Source organism: Engraulis encrasicolus, chromosome 18 (assembly GCF_034702125.1).
Source record: "Engraulis encrasicolus isolate BLACKSEA-1 chromosome 18, IST_EnEncr_1.0, whole genome shotgun sequence".
Lineage (NCBI taxonomy): Eukaryota > Metazoa > Chordata > Actinopteri > Clupeiformes > Engraulidae > Engraulis > Engraulis encrasicolus.
In genome coordinates this window covers 48,323,255-48,336,797 of record NC_085874.1, presented here as the reverse complement: position 1 = coordinate 48,336,797, position 13,543 = coordinate 48,323,255, and the positions used below count along the sequence as shown (strand labels likewise).

Here is a 13,543-nt window from a genome sequence, read left to right as displayed (position 1 = left end):
TTTTCAAAATTAGGCCCAATGGTCCCACAGCCCATTGGTCCCACAGCCCATTGGTCCCACATCACTAAGATTTTTTAATTTAATTTTAGGTCCGTTGGTCCCACAGTCCATTGGTCCCACATCACAAACAGTTCAATGGGCTGTGGGACCAAGGGACCCACTAGTTTGACGCCCTCTCTGTACTTCACATGGTAATCAAATATTTCAAACAAGCAATTTAAGGTTAGTGTTAGGTCTAGGGTTACGGTTAGGGTTAGGGTTAGGTGTAGGGTTAAGGTTAGGGTTAGGGTTTAGGGTTAGGTTAGGTTTAGGGTCGTATGACGGAAGCGGTAAGTACCGAAAGGGCGTCGAACTAGTGAGTCCCGTGGGACCAATGGGCCTAAAAATTCAAATAAAAAAGCAATGTGGGACCAATGGGCTGTGGGAACAATGGACTGTGGGACCAATGGGCTGTGGGACCAATGGGCCTAAATAATGAAAAAAAGTCTTAGTGACGTGGGACCAATGGGCTGTGGGACCAATGGGTTGTGGGACCAATGGGCTGTGGGACCAGTGGGCCGTGGGACCAATGGGCTGTGGGACCAATGGGGCGTGGGAACATTGGTACGCTCCCCTTTCACGCCATCGTGAATCTAAGCTAAAGAGTCCTAATGTAAACGATATATAGGCCTAAATATATATATAACCAGCGATCTCCTTCTCCTACAGACATGTGTTAGGGCTTGTTCGAAAGCTGCGAATCTTAGCTTTTTACAGTTTTTTACGGCACGTTTTTATGTTCTTTCATTCAAAAGTTATTGAACTGTAAGCGGCCGCTGTTGCAAGTGAAAAAATAGCGCTTTCCAACCATTTTTTTTATCTCGTCATTTTTTTCCCAACAGCCAGCGATCTCCTTAACCTAGACCTACAGACATGTGTTAGGGCTTGTTCGAAAGCTGAGATTCTTAGCTTTTTACAGTTTTTTACGGAACGTTTTTATGTTCTTTCATTCAAAAGTTATTGAACTGTAAGCGGCCACTGTTGCAAGTGAAAAAATAGCGCTTTCCAACCATTTTTTTATCTCGTCATTTTTTTCCTAACAGCCAGCGATCTCCTTAACCTAGACCTACAGACATGTGTTAGGGCTTGTTCGAAAGCTGAGATTCTTAGCTTTTTACAGTTTTTTACGGAACGTTTTTATGTTCTTTCAATCCACAGTTATTTAACCTTAAGCGGCCGCTACTTCAAGTAAACAATGGCGTTATTCTCCAGCCGGATAGAGAGGAAATCTTTTTTGTCGCTGCTCTTTGTTCCCTCGAATTAAACCGACGGTCTAAATAGGCTACATTTGTACGTCCCCAACACAAGACCAGTTCTTTCTAAGTTAGCTCTTTTCATGGAAAAAACATGTTTCCAAGGAGTCAGAGACATCTTCCTGAAGAGTCGATGTCATGGTTGAGGTTGACGGTATTGCAGCAGGCATAGTTGAGGTTGACGTTGTTGCCGTTGTAAAGATGCTGCAACTCTCTGCACGCAAGTTAATCGAATGCAAGAGCAGGTGTTTGAACAGGTTGGATGTATTGCCATTCTTGCATGATAGCCTATTAGTTTATCGCAGATATTGCAGCGCGCTCCTTCCTTATCTACTTTCCTGAAATATAGCCACGCTTTCGACGGCATGTTTTTGTTTCTCAATAGTACAATCAGCTGGTTGAAAATCAGCTGTCTTATCAATCGTTTAAATGAGGTGCGAAACGGGAAGAGGAGGAGCGTGGTCAGTTTGTGACACTTGTGATTGGCTGAAATGGCTGCGTGCTTAAACACACATTTGATGGCTCTGACAGTCAGACTTCAGGAACCGAAACGTGGAACCGACAGACAAGGCACGTTTCGATGCCAAGTAGAACCTTAGCTTTTAATTCGGTTCCATCAAAGAATTGAATTTCGGTACCCAGTCCTACACACACACGCACACACACACACACACACACACACACACACACACACACACACACACACACACACACGCAGCTTAGCTTCACTCCGTTAACTGCGTGGCTCACTGCATCACAACGCAGGGAAGTTGGTCTCGAGGCATAAATCACCCTTAATCATGGCTACTAACCTGCACTACATTTCATAGGTCCTCCACTATTTTCCATATGTTCTACTCTTCTTGTACACTGCTGTAGTCTGTACTGTGAGTGTGTTTGGCTAGTAAGATTACAACTACTAGCCATGTTGGCTGGAGGTGAATAAAGTTATTTTTTGGCATAATTTTTGTAATGTAATGTAATGTAATGTAAATGAATCCTGCACTCCCCAGGAGCAGTACATCTTCATCCACGACGCCATCTTGGAGGCCTGCCTGTGCGGGGACACGGCCATTCCTGCCTGCGAGTACAAGGCCGCCTACTACGACATGATCCGGATAGACTCGCAGAGCAACTCCTCGCACCTCAAGGATGAGTTCCAGGTAACACTACAGCGAACACACACACAACACACACACACACACATATACACACACACACACACACACACAAAAAAGAAAATCGCAGTTTTACTGTAAAATACTTTGTAATGTAATGTAATACAACATTTACAATTGATTCTGACTTTTTCCTCGTCATTTCATGAATCTACACAGAAATGTTCACTTGGCCAATCACTTTTCACAGAACACTTGTATCATTTTCATCTTTATAATTTCTACAGGTGTATATTAAGTGTTACAGGTAAAAGTCAGGTAGCTAATAAGAATACAGGCTACATTGAAAAAGCTCTTTTCGGGGGCGCAGTAGCTCAATGAGCTAAGACGCCATACCAGTACGCCGGCGACCTGGGTTCAATTCCTGCTCGGGTCATTTGCCGACCCTTCCTCTCTCTCTCCCTACTCGTTTCCTGTCTCTCTCAACTGTCCTGTCTGATTAATAAAGGTGAAATAACCCCAAAAAATATCTTTAAAATATATCTTTTCAAAAATTGTTGGGCAGCTGTGGCCTAATGGGCTTCAAATCTGAGGGTTGAATTACAGTTTTGCTGTCAAATTAGTGCCTTTATATTTATTGCGTCTTCTCTCCCCCTCCACCCCCTCCACTCTAGACCCTGAACTCGGTCACCCCCCAGCCCCAGCCCGAGGACTGCAGCATCGCCCTGTTGCCACGCAACCACGAGAAGAACCGCTTCATGGACATGCTGCCTCCGGACCGCTGCCTGCCGTTCCTCATCACCATCGACGGGGAGAGCAGCAACTACATCAACGCCGCGCTCATGGACGTAAGTGTCCCAGCCAGCTCTCACCATTCGCAACCCCCAACCCCCCAGCCAGCTCTCACCATTCACATGCGCCGCACGCATATCCTGCAGCAAGCTTACCGGGGGCCTCACTCAGCACCCTCTGTCAAACATCTCTGCCCCCCACATCACCCCACCCCACCCAGCTCAACCATCCCCTTTTCCAATAGTCCCATCTCTATCCAAAACCCAGATCCATAGCCTCATATACTGTCCCCTCCTGCACATCCCCCCCCCCTCCGCTCTCCCCCCAAACACACTCATTCAGCCTCACTCCCCTCACTATGCCTAGCTGTGCTCCGTGGGTGCATTCCAATATGTGACCTTGCGTCCTCCGCTTGGGCTTGTGGCCTCACGTTTTGCTGATGCCCCGCCTCCGTGTAGAACACTATTAAGCTTCCCCGCTGTCAGCCTGGCCAAAACAATTTTTGGGGTGCTATTTTTATTTTCCATCCTGTTGATGTGAAAATGACTTAACAATTGAGCTGTTGCGAGATATTGAAATATAATGCTGTACGTAGTCAGTGATGTCATCATGACATATTACTTCCTGGTATGAGGTCACAAGCACAAGTGGAGGACGCCAGGTTGCATATTGGAACACACTCATTCACTCAGCCTCACTCCCCTAATGCCCAACTGTGCTCTGTGTTTCCTGTCTACTCTGTACTCCTACAAACAGCAAGCTAGAGACAAATCCAGGTTTATTACTGCTGTTCTGATTGAACTAGATTGGCCTAAACTTATCTATACATTATATATATATTATTTATGCATTATATATACTGTATGTACTGTATATATAAGCTCACAGGTCGTTTGGAAAACGTTTTAGGCGAGTATCAGTTCATGTTTCCTCACCAATGAGAGATGAAAAGGAACTGCATATGGTACTATGAGAAAGATGCCTTTAAACCAAACAAAAACTGAGCTATTCAAATAAAACATTGGCCACTGTGATATCTCTGCTAAACTAATCCTAATATTAATCCTACCTCATCACACGAGCATGTAGCGACACTGTGAGTAAGTCAATATAGAATGAAAACACATACAGTTTTCTCAAAGACTTTTCAAAGTTTGTTGAAACATTATATTAGCCATTCCTCTCAACTCTTCCTGATGGCTTTTCATGTGGTCCTAAATTTAACTCTGAGTCTGATTGGGGGTGTCAAAATTATTTAATTTGTTTATATGAAGTCCAAAGAGTCTTTTGGTTCTTCCAAAAGTAGAAGGGCGAGGTAAGTGTTTTGTGTGCTATGTTTTCATTATTATTTGTGTTTATGGAAGAAGACATTGTATTGAGGGCCCACACGTAATCAGTACCATTTCTAGCGTTTTTTATTCTATTTATTCTTTGCTGTTTTTGATGTTGGATTTTTAAAATAACGATGTATTCGTTAATCAGAATAGTCCTTAAATATTCTTTTCTTAGTTAGCATACAAAAAGAATGTGTGATTTTTTTTTGTTGTTAAACGTCCCATACCCACCAGGTCAGATAGATGGTCTATGGTGAAAGATTAGCCTGGCTATCGCGACTGCAAGTCTTTTCGAGAGTTTGATCTGGCTAACTAGCGTTGCCAACCCATTTGTCCAAGGGAGATGCAAAGGGCGATACAAAGCTTGCATTCATAAAAAATCTCCGTATGCTACTAGTTGAAGATAATCAATCTCACCACCCATTCCTTCACTCACCTTTTAGCTGGACTGGTGCACCATTGCCTTGAAGACAGCTTCTACTGGGACATTTGAAATGCTAGATGTTCATTGGTTCCCATTTCTTTGGATGGCAAGCACCTTAGATAGCTTGGTTTGCCATACCAAAGTCTCAAAAAGACCTGCAGTCGTGATAGCCAGGCTAGTGACAGGTGGCTCAGAGTTCATGCTAGGTGAGTTCATGCTAGGCCAGTGAGGTCATTTTTGTTTTGAGGCTCAATCACTTCCTCGTGCACTTCACAAACTTTTGGACTTTCTCTAACCAAGCTGTCAGAAGAATATCAGGTAATTTATTTCAAACGTCCACATATCAATGAATAATGCTTCTCTTCAAACTGGATTTGTTTCATGGCTTAAGTGCTATGTCAAGCAGGCTTCATTTTCTTTGTCAGCTTCACTCAAGGTTGCTTAGTTACGCATGCACAGCAAATCTAGTGGATGCCCAGTTTCCTTGTTCTTTTGTTTTTGGTTCATTTTTTTGGGAGATAAAAACACTCCAAAATGTCCACAATTGGCTGTGTTTTATTCAGATTCATGTGCCTTCTAATTCTTTTTCATTTAAATGTAATTAATTTTTATTACTTTTATTTCGTTGCACTTGCATGGTCCATACATCCACACATTGGTCACTAACACAAAGCAGACCATAGCAATTCGATGTGTTTTACATACAATAATAATAAATACACATTTAGGCCCCTGAGAAGAGAATTTATTTTCTTATTTAAAAAAATGTGTGTGTGTGTGACCCTTGCAGAGCTACAGACAGCCGGCAGCCTTCATCGTGACACAGCACCCGCTGCCCAACACCGTCAAGGACTTCTGGAGGCTGGTGTACGACTACGGCTGCACGTCCTTAGTCATGCTCAACGAGATCGACCTGGCACAGGTGAGGCAACACACTTTCAAGATGGCCGACTTTCAAGACCTTTTGAGTGCGTTACAATATGCGACCTTGCCTCCTCCACTTGTGCTTGTCTCCTCGTCCCGCCTCAATGTCTTTTTCCCAGCTGTCAGCCTAGCCACAACAACTTTTGAGGGACTGTTTTTCATTCACCATCCCAATTGCAAATGAGAAAAAGACATTGAAAGATATTGAAGATATTGAAATACAGTGGAATCCGCTTATAGTGGTCACGTTTGTCCGAGCCAATTTGAACACTGTAAGCGATTGATTACTAAAACCGAATTTGTATTATTTCACCTCTTTTTTTCTCCCTACCTGTCTGGCAAAAATGAGCGCTGAAAAAGACGAGGCTTACATGTATTTCAAAGCATAGACTATGCACGGGTCGTCATCTCTTATGATGTCAAATAAGTTTGTAAAGTTCCCATTTCACAAACGTTTTCTGGCGAGTTTCTGAACAGTGTGATTCAGGTTATGCATGCAAAACGCCGCTAGACTGGGCACTTAAATTGCTACAACGATAAATAACACACTGTTGCATAGCCTGCTGTAGGCCTACAGTAGTAGCCTACAACGTGATTTTTTTTTTGACACCGTTTAAAAAAGCCACGCAAAGAACTGGTTGGAATTGGGAAAGTCGCGCTGGGCTTGCTGGCATAGGAGAGATGAGAAGGGCGAGGGGGAGTGGGAGGGACTCGTGGGGAGACGCAGCCTGTAACGTTGGAACAGTTTAAACACAAGGTAGCCTGAGGAATGCCAAGCTTCGCAGAAACATCTCGTTGGCTCGTTTTTTGTAATTTTTCATACGTCTTGAAGAGCCCATGTTTTTCATTCCCAGAATAGCCTAAGAGAGCAATGATTCACGTGCTTGCTGCTGTTAACTCGTTAGGCTACGTTGGCTAGCGAGACAGACGCATGTGTACACAGCCTCATCACCAGAGGGGTTCTATGTAAACAGGTTGCGTCCCCACTCACCAGTCGAGCCATGTCTGCAGTTCACTGGGGTGCTGTCGGGAGAGCGCAGCCCATTCACTGTATGGAGTTTGCACTCCTCGGTTGGCGCCCCTAGAGTAGGCTACAGTAGGCTACCACCCGGAAAAGTGGCAAGTGGAGTCTTGCGCAATAGGCTACCCTTACAACCTCTCTGGCATAGGGCAGAAGCAGACGTCGAGAAAGGAATCGCGGGAGTAAAAAATGAAATGGCTACACGGAGTTTTTCAATAATTTTTGCACATGTTTACATTCATAAAATAACAAAAATGAACATTATAAGCGGATTTTCGATCACTGTAAACGAATTATTTAAACAGCATTTGTATAGAAATGATTCTGTCCCAAGCTTTTTGATCTATATAAGCGGTTGATTACTATATCCGTGACCACTATAAGCGGATTCCACTGTATAATGCAGTGATGTCATCATGACATATTATTTCCTGGTACGGGGAGACAAGCACAAGTGGAGGAGCCAAGGTTGCATATTGTAACACACTCCTTTTGTTTGCCTGATGACTTTTGACTGCAACAAATCTGGAGCGAAAGCGTATTTGTTGTTAGCCAATTAGCAACTACGGCTGCACGTCCTTAGTCATGCTGAACGAGGTCGACCTGGCACAGGTGAGGCAACACACTTTCAAGATGGCCGACTTTCAAGACTGATTTGTTGAGACTGAGTTTGCATGTGAATTTTGACTGCAGCAAATCTGGGGCGAAAGTGTAGTTCTTAGCCAGTTAGCAACTTGAGTAGTTTTCAATGGGACATTGCATTGCACACAACAAATTAGCTATTTAAACGTTGCCTCAAATGGTCAAGATGCCAGCAGTTTTGCATTAGCCTGATTATTAGGGATGCACCGATACCGATGCTGGTATCGGTATCGGCTCCCGATACTGCTCTTTATACTCGTACTCGTACTCGTCGAGCACTTGCCGATACCAGCTATGAGTACTACTATTACTCAAAACAATGCAAAATTTTGTCATGTTCTGTGGACTTGAAATCAGCATGGAAAAAAGTACCACCTCATACATTTACTAACATTTAAATCTACATGGAAATGGACAATAACAATATCACAGGTGGAAAAAAACAAGGCCATGCATTTATTTTCATTGTATTTTGGTGGTAAAAGGTATCGGTATCGGTACTCGGTATCGGCAAGTACACACATTAATGTACTCGTACTTGTATCGGTTTTCCAAAAAGTGGTATCGGTGCATCCCTACTGATTATCATCGACTTTCAGATCTCTCTGTTGGAGTTTTGGTCTAACCCCATGCATAACAATTCAAGTTTACCAAAAGTCATGGTTGACCCTCCTCCCTCGCTTTGGTACGGCTGGAGGCCAGAAAAGACTGTGCCAAAATTTAACCCGAGCACTTTCTTAGTCCCAATAATAACAGTCCCTGCTTAAACCACGCCACTGCCTTGAAAAGGTCTCTAAGCAGGGCCGTTGGAGCTGCCCCCTTTGTACTGGCCAGTGGAAAACCTACAGACAGTTACTAGTAATATTAGAAATATAAGACAGTATTGTAATGGCGTTGTTATTACTCTTCCTCAGGGATGCTCCCAGTACTGGAGCAATGTAACTGCGGTAGTAATATTAGTAATATAAGGTTGTGTTGTAATGAAGTTGTTATTACTCTTCCTCAGGGATGCTCCCAGTACTGGCACAAAGTTACTAGTAATATTAGTAATATAAGGCAGTATTGTAATGACGTTGTTATTACTCTTCCTCAGGGATGCCCCCAGTACTGGAGCAATGTAACTGCGGTAGTAATATTAGTAATATTCGACAGTATTGTAATGACGTTGTTGTTACTCTTCCTCAGGGGTGCCCCCAGTACTGGCCGGAGGAGGGCATGTTGCGCTACGGGCCGGTGCAGGTGGAGTGCATGTCCTGCTCCATGGACTGTGACGTCATCAGCCGCCTCTTCAGGATATGTAACCTGACCAGAGTGAGTACCGCACCGCACTGAACTGCATCACCACCAGGGCTGAACTGGCCATAGGGCATACAGGGCATCACGCTCTGCATCACCACCAGGGCAGGGCTGGCCATAGGGCATACAGGGCATCACGCTCTGCATCACCACCAGGGCAGGGCTGGCCATAGGGCAGTGTTTCTCAAAGTTTCTCAGACCGAGGACCACTTTGGGCCCCCAAAAATCTTCAGGGACCACCTGTCTACTGAATTGACAGTTGACGGGTGCTAATTTTGATGCAGATCACTTACTTCTTATTCACATTGACAAGCCTGGCTTATTGTGGTGAAAATGAGACTCCCGCTATGTTTAGCTTTGTAATAATATTACAAATATAGTCTACTGCTAGCTGGTCTTGGAAAAATAAAAAATCCCCTTGCGGACCACCTGAGCTCTGTCGCGGACCACCAGTGGTCCCCGGACCACACTTTGAGAATCACTGCCATGGGGCATACAGGGCATTAGCGCTGGGTATCGCAGCCATGTTCCTGTATCAATTCTCTGACGAAAAAAAAATCCTAGAGCAGTGATTTCCAAACTGTGGGCCGGGGCCCGGGGCCCACTGGTGGGCCCTGAGGGTATTCCATGTGGGCCTTGAAATAATTTTCCAAAAATCTAAATAATATGTCTGAGTGTGTTGCTTGTTGACTATATATTTCAATTTTATTCTTAATTGGGTCAGAGGTGGGCCCCGAACATTTGTGAAAATTTCAAGCGGGCCCCAAGTTGAAAAGGTTTGGGAACCCCTGTCCTAGAGCTCTCCGGAGCGCTTATCTCCCTGTTGACACATTTACATGTCTGAGAACAGAGTAGAATAGAACAGAACAGAACAGAATAGAATAGAATAGTAACATGTTTTGTTCTTTCACTCTGTTCTAATTCTATTGCATTTTACTCTTGAAAATTGATCCAGATCTTCCCTTCCCTATCAAAGGGAGAAGAAATAAACTCAACAAATATATACTGTATACTGCAACAAAACATGATCCTTAAAAATGGAAAGAGGCTCATTTTATTCTATTAAAACAATTCTGAATGTATGTGTGTGCGTCTATGTCTCCGTGTGTGTGTGTGTGTGTGTGCGTGTGTGTGTGTGTGTGTGTGTGTGCGTGTGCGTGTGCGTGTGCGTGTGCGTGTGCGTGTGTGTGTGCGTGTGTGTGTGTGTGTGTGTGTGTGTGTGTGTGTGTGTGTGTGTGTGTGTGTGTGTGTGTGAATTTGTTTGCGTGTGTGCGTGTGTGCGTGTGTGCGTGCGTGTGTGTGCCATCTTTCCACAGCCCCAGGAGGGCTACCTGATGGTGCGGCAGTTCCAGTACCTGGGGTGGGCGGGGCATCGGGAAGTTCCCGCCTCCAAGCGCTCCTTCCTGAAGCTGATCCTACAGGTGGACAAGTGGCAGGACGAGTGCGAGGAGGGGGAGGGGCGCACCGTGGTACACTGCCTGTAAGTACACACACGCACACACACACACACGTACACACACACAGGTACACACACACACACACACACACACACACACACACACACACACACACACACACACACACACACACACACACACACAAGCAAGCACACACACAAGTACAAACCCCAACTCCGATGAAGTTGGGACGTTTGGTAAACAGTGAATAAAATCAAAATGCTATCATTTTCAAAACATTCAATCTATTCATTAGATGGAGAATAGTGAAAAGACAACATATTAAGTGTTAAAACCGAGAAAAAATATTGTTTTGGGGGACATATGTACTCATTTCTAATTTGATAAATCCAACACGTCTCAAAAGAGTTGGGACGGGGACAATAAATGGCAGCAAATGTCGAGGAAGACTAAAAACAAAACAAAAGACAACACTTAACAGTTAAATACATTAACCGATGAGATGCTTTTTATATAAAAAACAGTGTTAATTCCTATCTTGGACATGTTTCACCAGCTTAAATGGTGGGTGTATTCCTTGTCATGTTTTGCAATGTTTTCCTTTCCGTAGTGCTTACAGTGTGACAGGTCTTGACCAAAAACCCACCATTTTATCACCTGCTGGTCCTTATGATGGAGCCAAACTGTTAAAACATAGTAGAGAATGCAATTTGACCTTACTATGTGGCAGTAATCGAAGATCTCCCTTCAAAATATAATGCATGAGTGGCTTTTCATGCTATTTAAAACCCATTTATACCATTCAGCACTGTATTTAACTCTACAGATGAGTGAGAACATCTTAACCAATGCACTACTGCACCCGCATGTCATCATGGAGGCTGACTTTTGAAGCTAGCACTAACACAAGTTGGATGGTCAATTTTCACTGTAGCACAGGATGTGCAATGCTCTATTATTGTCAAAAAGAATGGACTTCTACAACCTCTGCTGACTTCTGTAAGCAAAGGACAGTTTCCCATGTCTTCTGGGTCTATTTCAAGTGAGCTCAGGTGCTTAGGAGAATGTTACACCCCTGTATCATTTTCATGCATTAAGCATTCTTAATATGGTCAATTTTCAATAGCTCTAATTCCTTGAGTGCTAGAGAGAGACTACAGCCAATATATATTTCATGATGTCATGAACCTATACAATGATTTTATTAACAAAAATATGTCTTATATACACTCAATCGTGGTAAATCAAAGGGAATTCAAAAATGTATGTAATAACTATGGTAATTATTCCCTTTGCATCTTTAATTCTGAGTGACTCAGCCTCTCTGTGATGATCTTATACCTGGACACCTATATTGTCCGTCAGTACAATTCATTTTGAAATGTTCTTCTTTGTTGTTTTATCTTATTTGGATGTTTACTAAATTTCACTGATCCCCGTCCCAACTCTTTTGAGACGTGTTGGATTTATCAAATTAGAAATGAGTACATATGTCCCCCAAAACAATATTTTTTCTCGGTTTTAACACTTAATATGTTGTCTTTTCACTATTCTCCATCTAATGAATAGATTGAATGTTTTGAAAATGATAGCATTTTGATTTTATTCACTGTTTACCAAACGTCCCAACTTCATCGGAGTTGGGTTTTGTACAACACTGTAGGACCTAGATGGTAGAGGAAAATATACACTTACACTTACACATTTTCACATTAACAGGAGTCATATGTATTTCAATGATATTTGCAAGTTTTAAATGCAACATGGTTAATATTTCATATGAACATGATGGAGCATGTTGACTAAGGCATTTCAAATTCTGTGTTGGCATTTGGTCATGTTCTTATAGTTGATGCTTCATGATACATAGCACACACAAACACACACACACAGTCAGGCACACAGACACAGACACACACACAGACACACACACAGACACACACACAGACACGCACACAGACACGCACACAGACACGCACACAGACACGCACACAGACACGCACACAGACACGCACACAGACACGCACACAGACACGCACACAGACACGCACACAGACACGCACACAGACACGCACACAGACACGCACACAGACACGCACACAGACACGCACACAGACACGCACACAGACACACACACACACACACACACACACTTGATGATGCAAAGCACCCACACCACACCACACCCCTAACCACAACTGGCATATCAACTCAGACCGACACACACGTAGTCATCGTGACTCAACCACCTGTGCTGGTGGTCTGACAGATACCCCCCACCCCACCCCCACCCCGCACCCCCACCCCGCAATCAAATGTGCACACACGCAGGCACACATGCACACATCACGCACCCGCTCTCTCTCTCTCTCTCTCTCTCTCTCTCTCTCTCTCTCTCTCTCTCTCTCTCTCTCTCACACACTCTCACACTCTCTCACTCTCTCTCTCCACTCTCTCACATATTCACACACACACACACACACACACACACACACACAACCACCGACAGGAGAAACAGTGATGACTACATTTTACCAGCACAATATTAATATACACAGTGACACACACTGTTCCATTCCACTTAACTTTAATACTGCTGTATGTAATACACACACACACACACACACACACACACACACACACACACACACACACACACACACACACACACACACACACACACACACACAGCACTTGTGTGCTGTGGAGTGCTGTGTCACAATGACGATGGGAGTGGGCTTTCACTTTTGCTTTCACTTCACTTGAAACCTAGCCCATCTTTTCAGAAGAAGGGTACATTCTTTTATTGTTTTGCTCTCTTATTAATCCTCCATAAGTCAATGTGACCCTAATTGCATTTGCTTTAAAGGGACACTGTATGATATTTTTAGTTGTTTATTTCCAGAATTCATGCTGCCCATTCACTAATGTTACCTTTTTCATGAATACTTACCACCACCATCAAATTCAAAGTATTCATTATGACTGGAAAAATTGCACTTTTCATACATGAAAAGGGGGATCTTCTCCATTGTCCGCCATTTTCAATTTCCAGAAATAGCAATTTTTAGCTGCAAAAATGACTGTACTTGGGTCATACTAGAAATTATTAGTTTATCACTTAGTAAACTTTCATGAAAAGATCAAATATGCCAACGGACAACCCAGTTTCAATGAGCAGCATAGTTGCAGTACCCTTTTGACCATTTCCTGCACAGTGTCCCTTTAATAAGTCAATTTGACCCTAATTGCATTTGCTTTAAACGTTCTCTTCCATATACT

At 43.4% G+C, this 13,543-nt stretch overlaps 1 protein-coding gene across 1 annotated transcript in view; it reads left to right on the top strand.

Annotated features, from left to right (window-relative positions):
* The window catches only part of ptprk (protein tyrosine phosphatase receptor type K), a 351,066-nt gene that overhangs the window by 331,523 nt on the left and 6,000 nt on the right, over positions 1-13,543 (top strand). Inside the window, exons 27-31 of the mRNA XM_063223773.1 lie at positions 2,306-2,455; positions 3,085-3,258; positions 5,751-5,882; positions 8,733-8,858; positions 10,160-10,323. Of these exons, the coding sequence (XP_063079843.1) occupies positions 2,306-2,455; positions 3,085-3,258; positions 5,751-5,882; positions 8,733-8,858; positions 10,160-10,323 (746 nt within the window). The remainder of the gene's footprint in view (positions 1-2,305; positions 2,456-3,084; positions 3,259-5,750; positions 5,883-8,732; positions 8,859-10,159; positions 10,324-13,543) is intronic.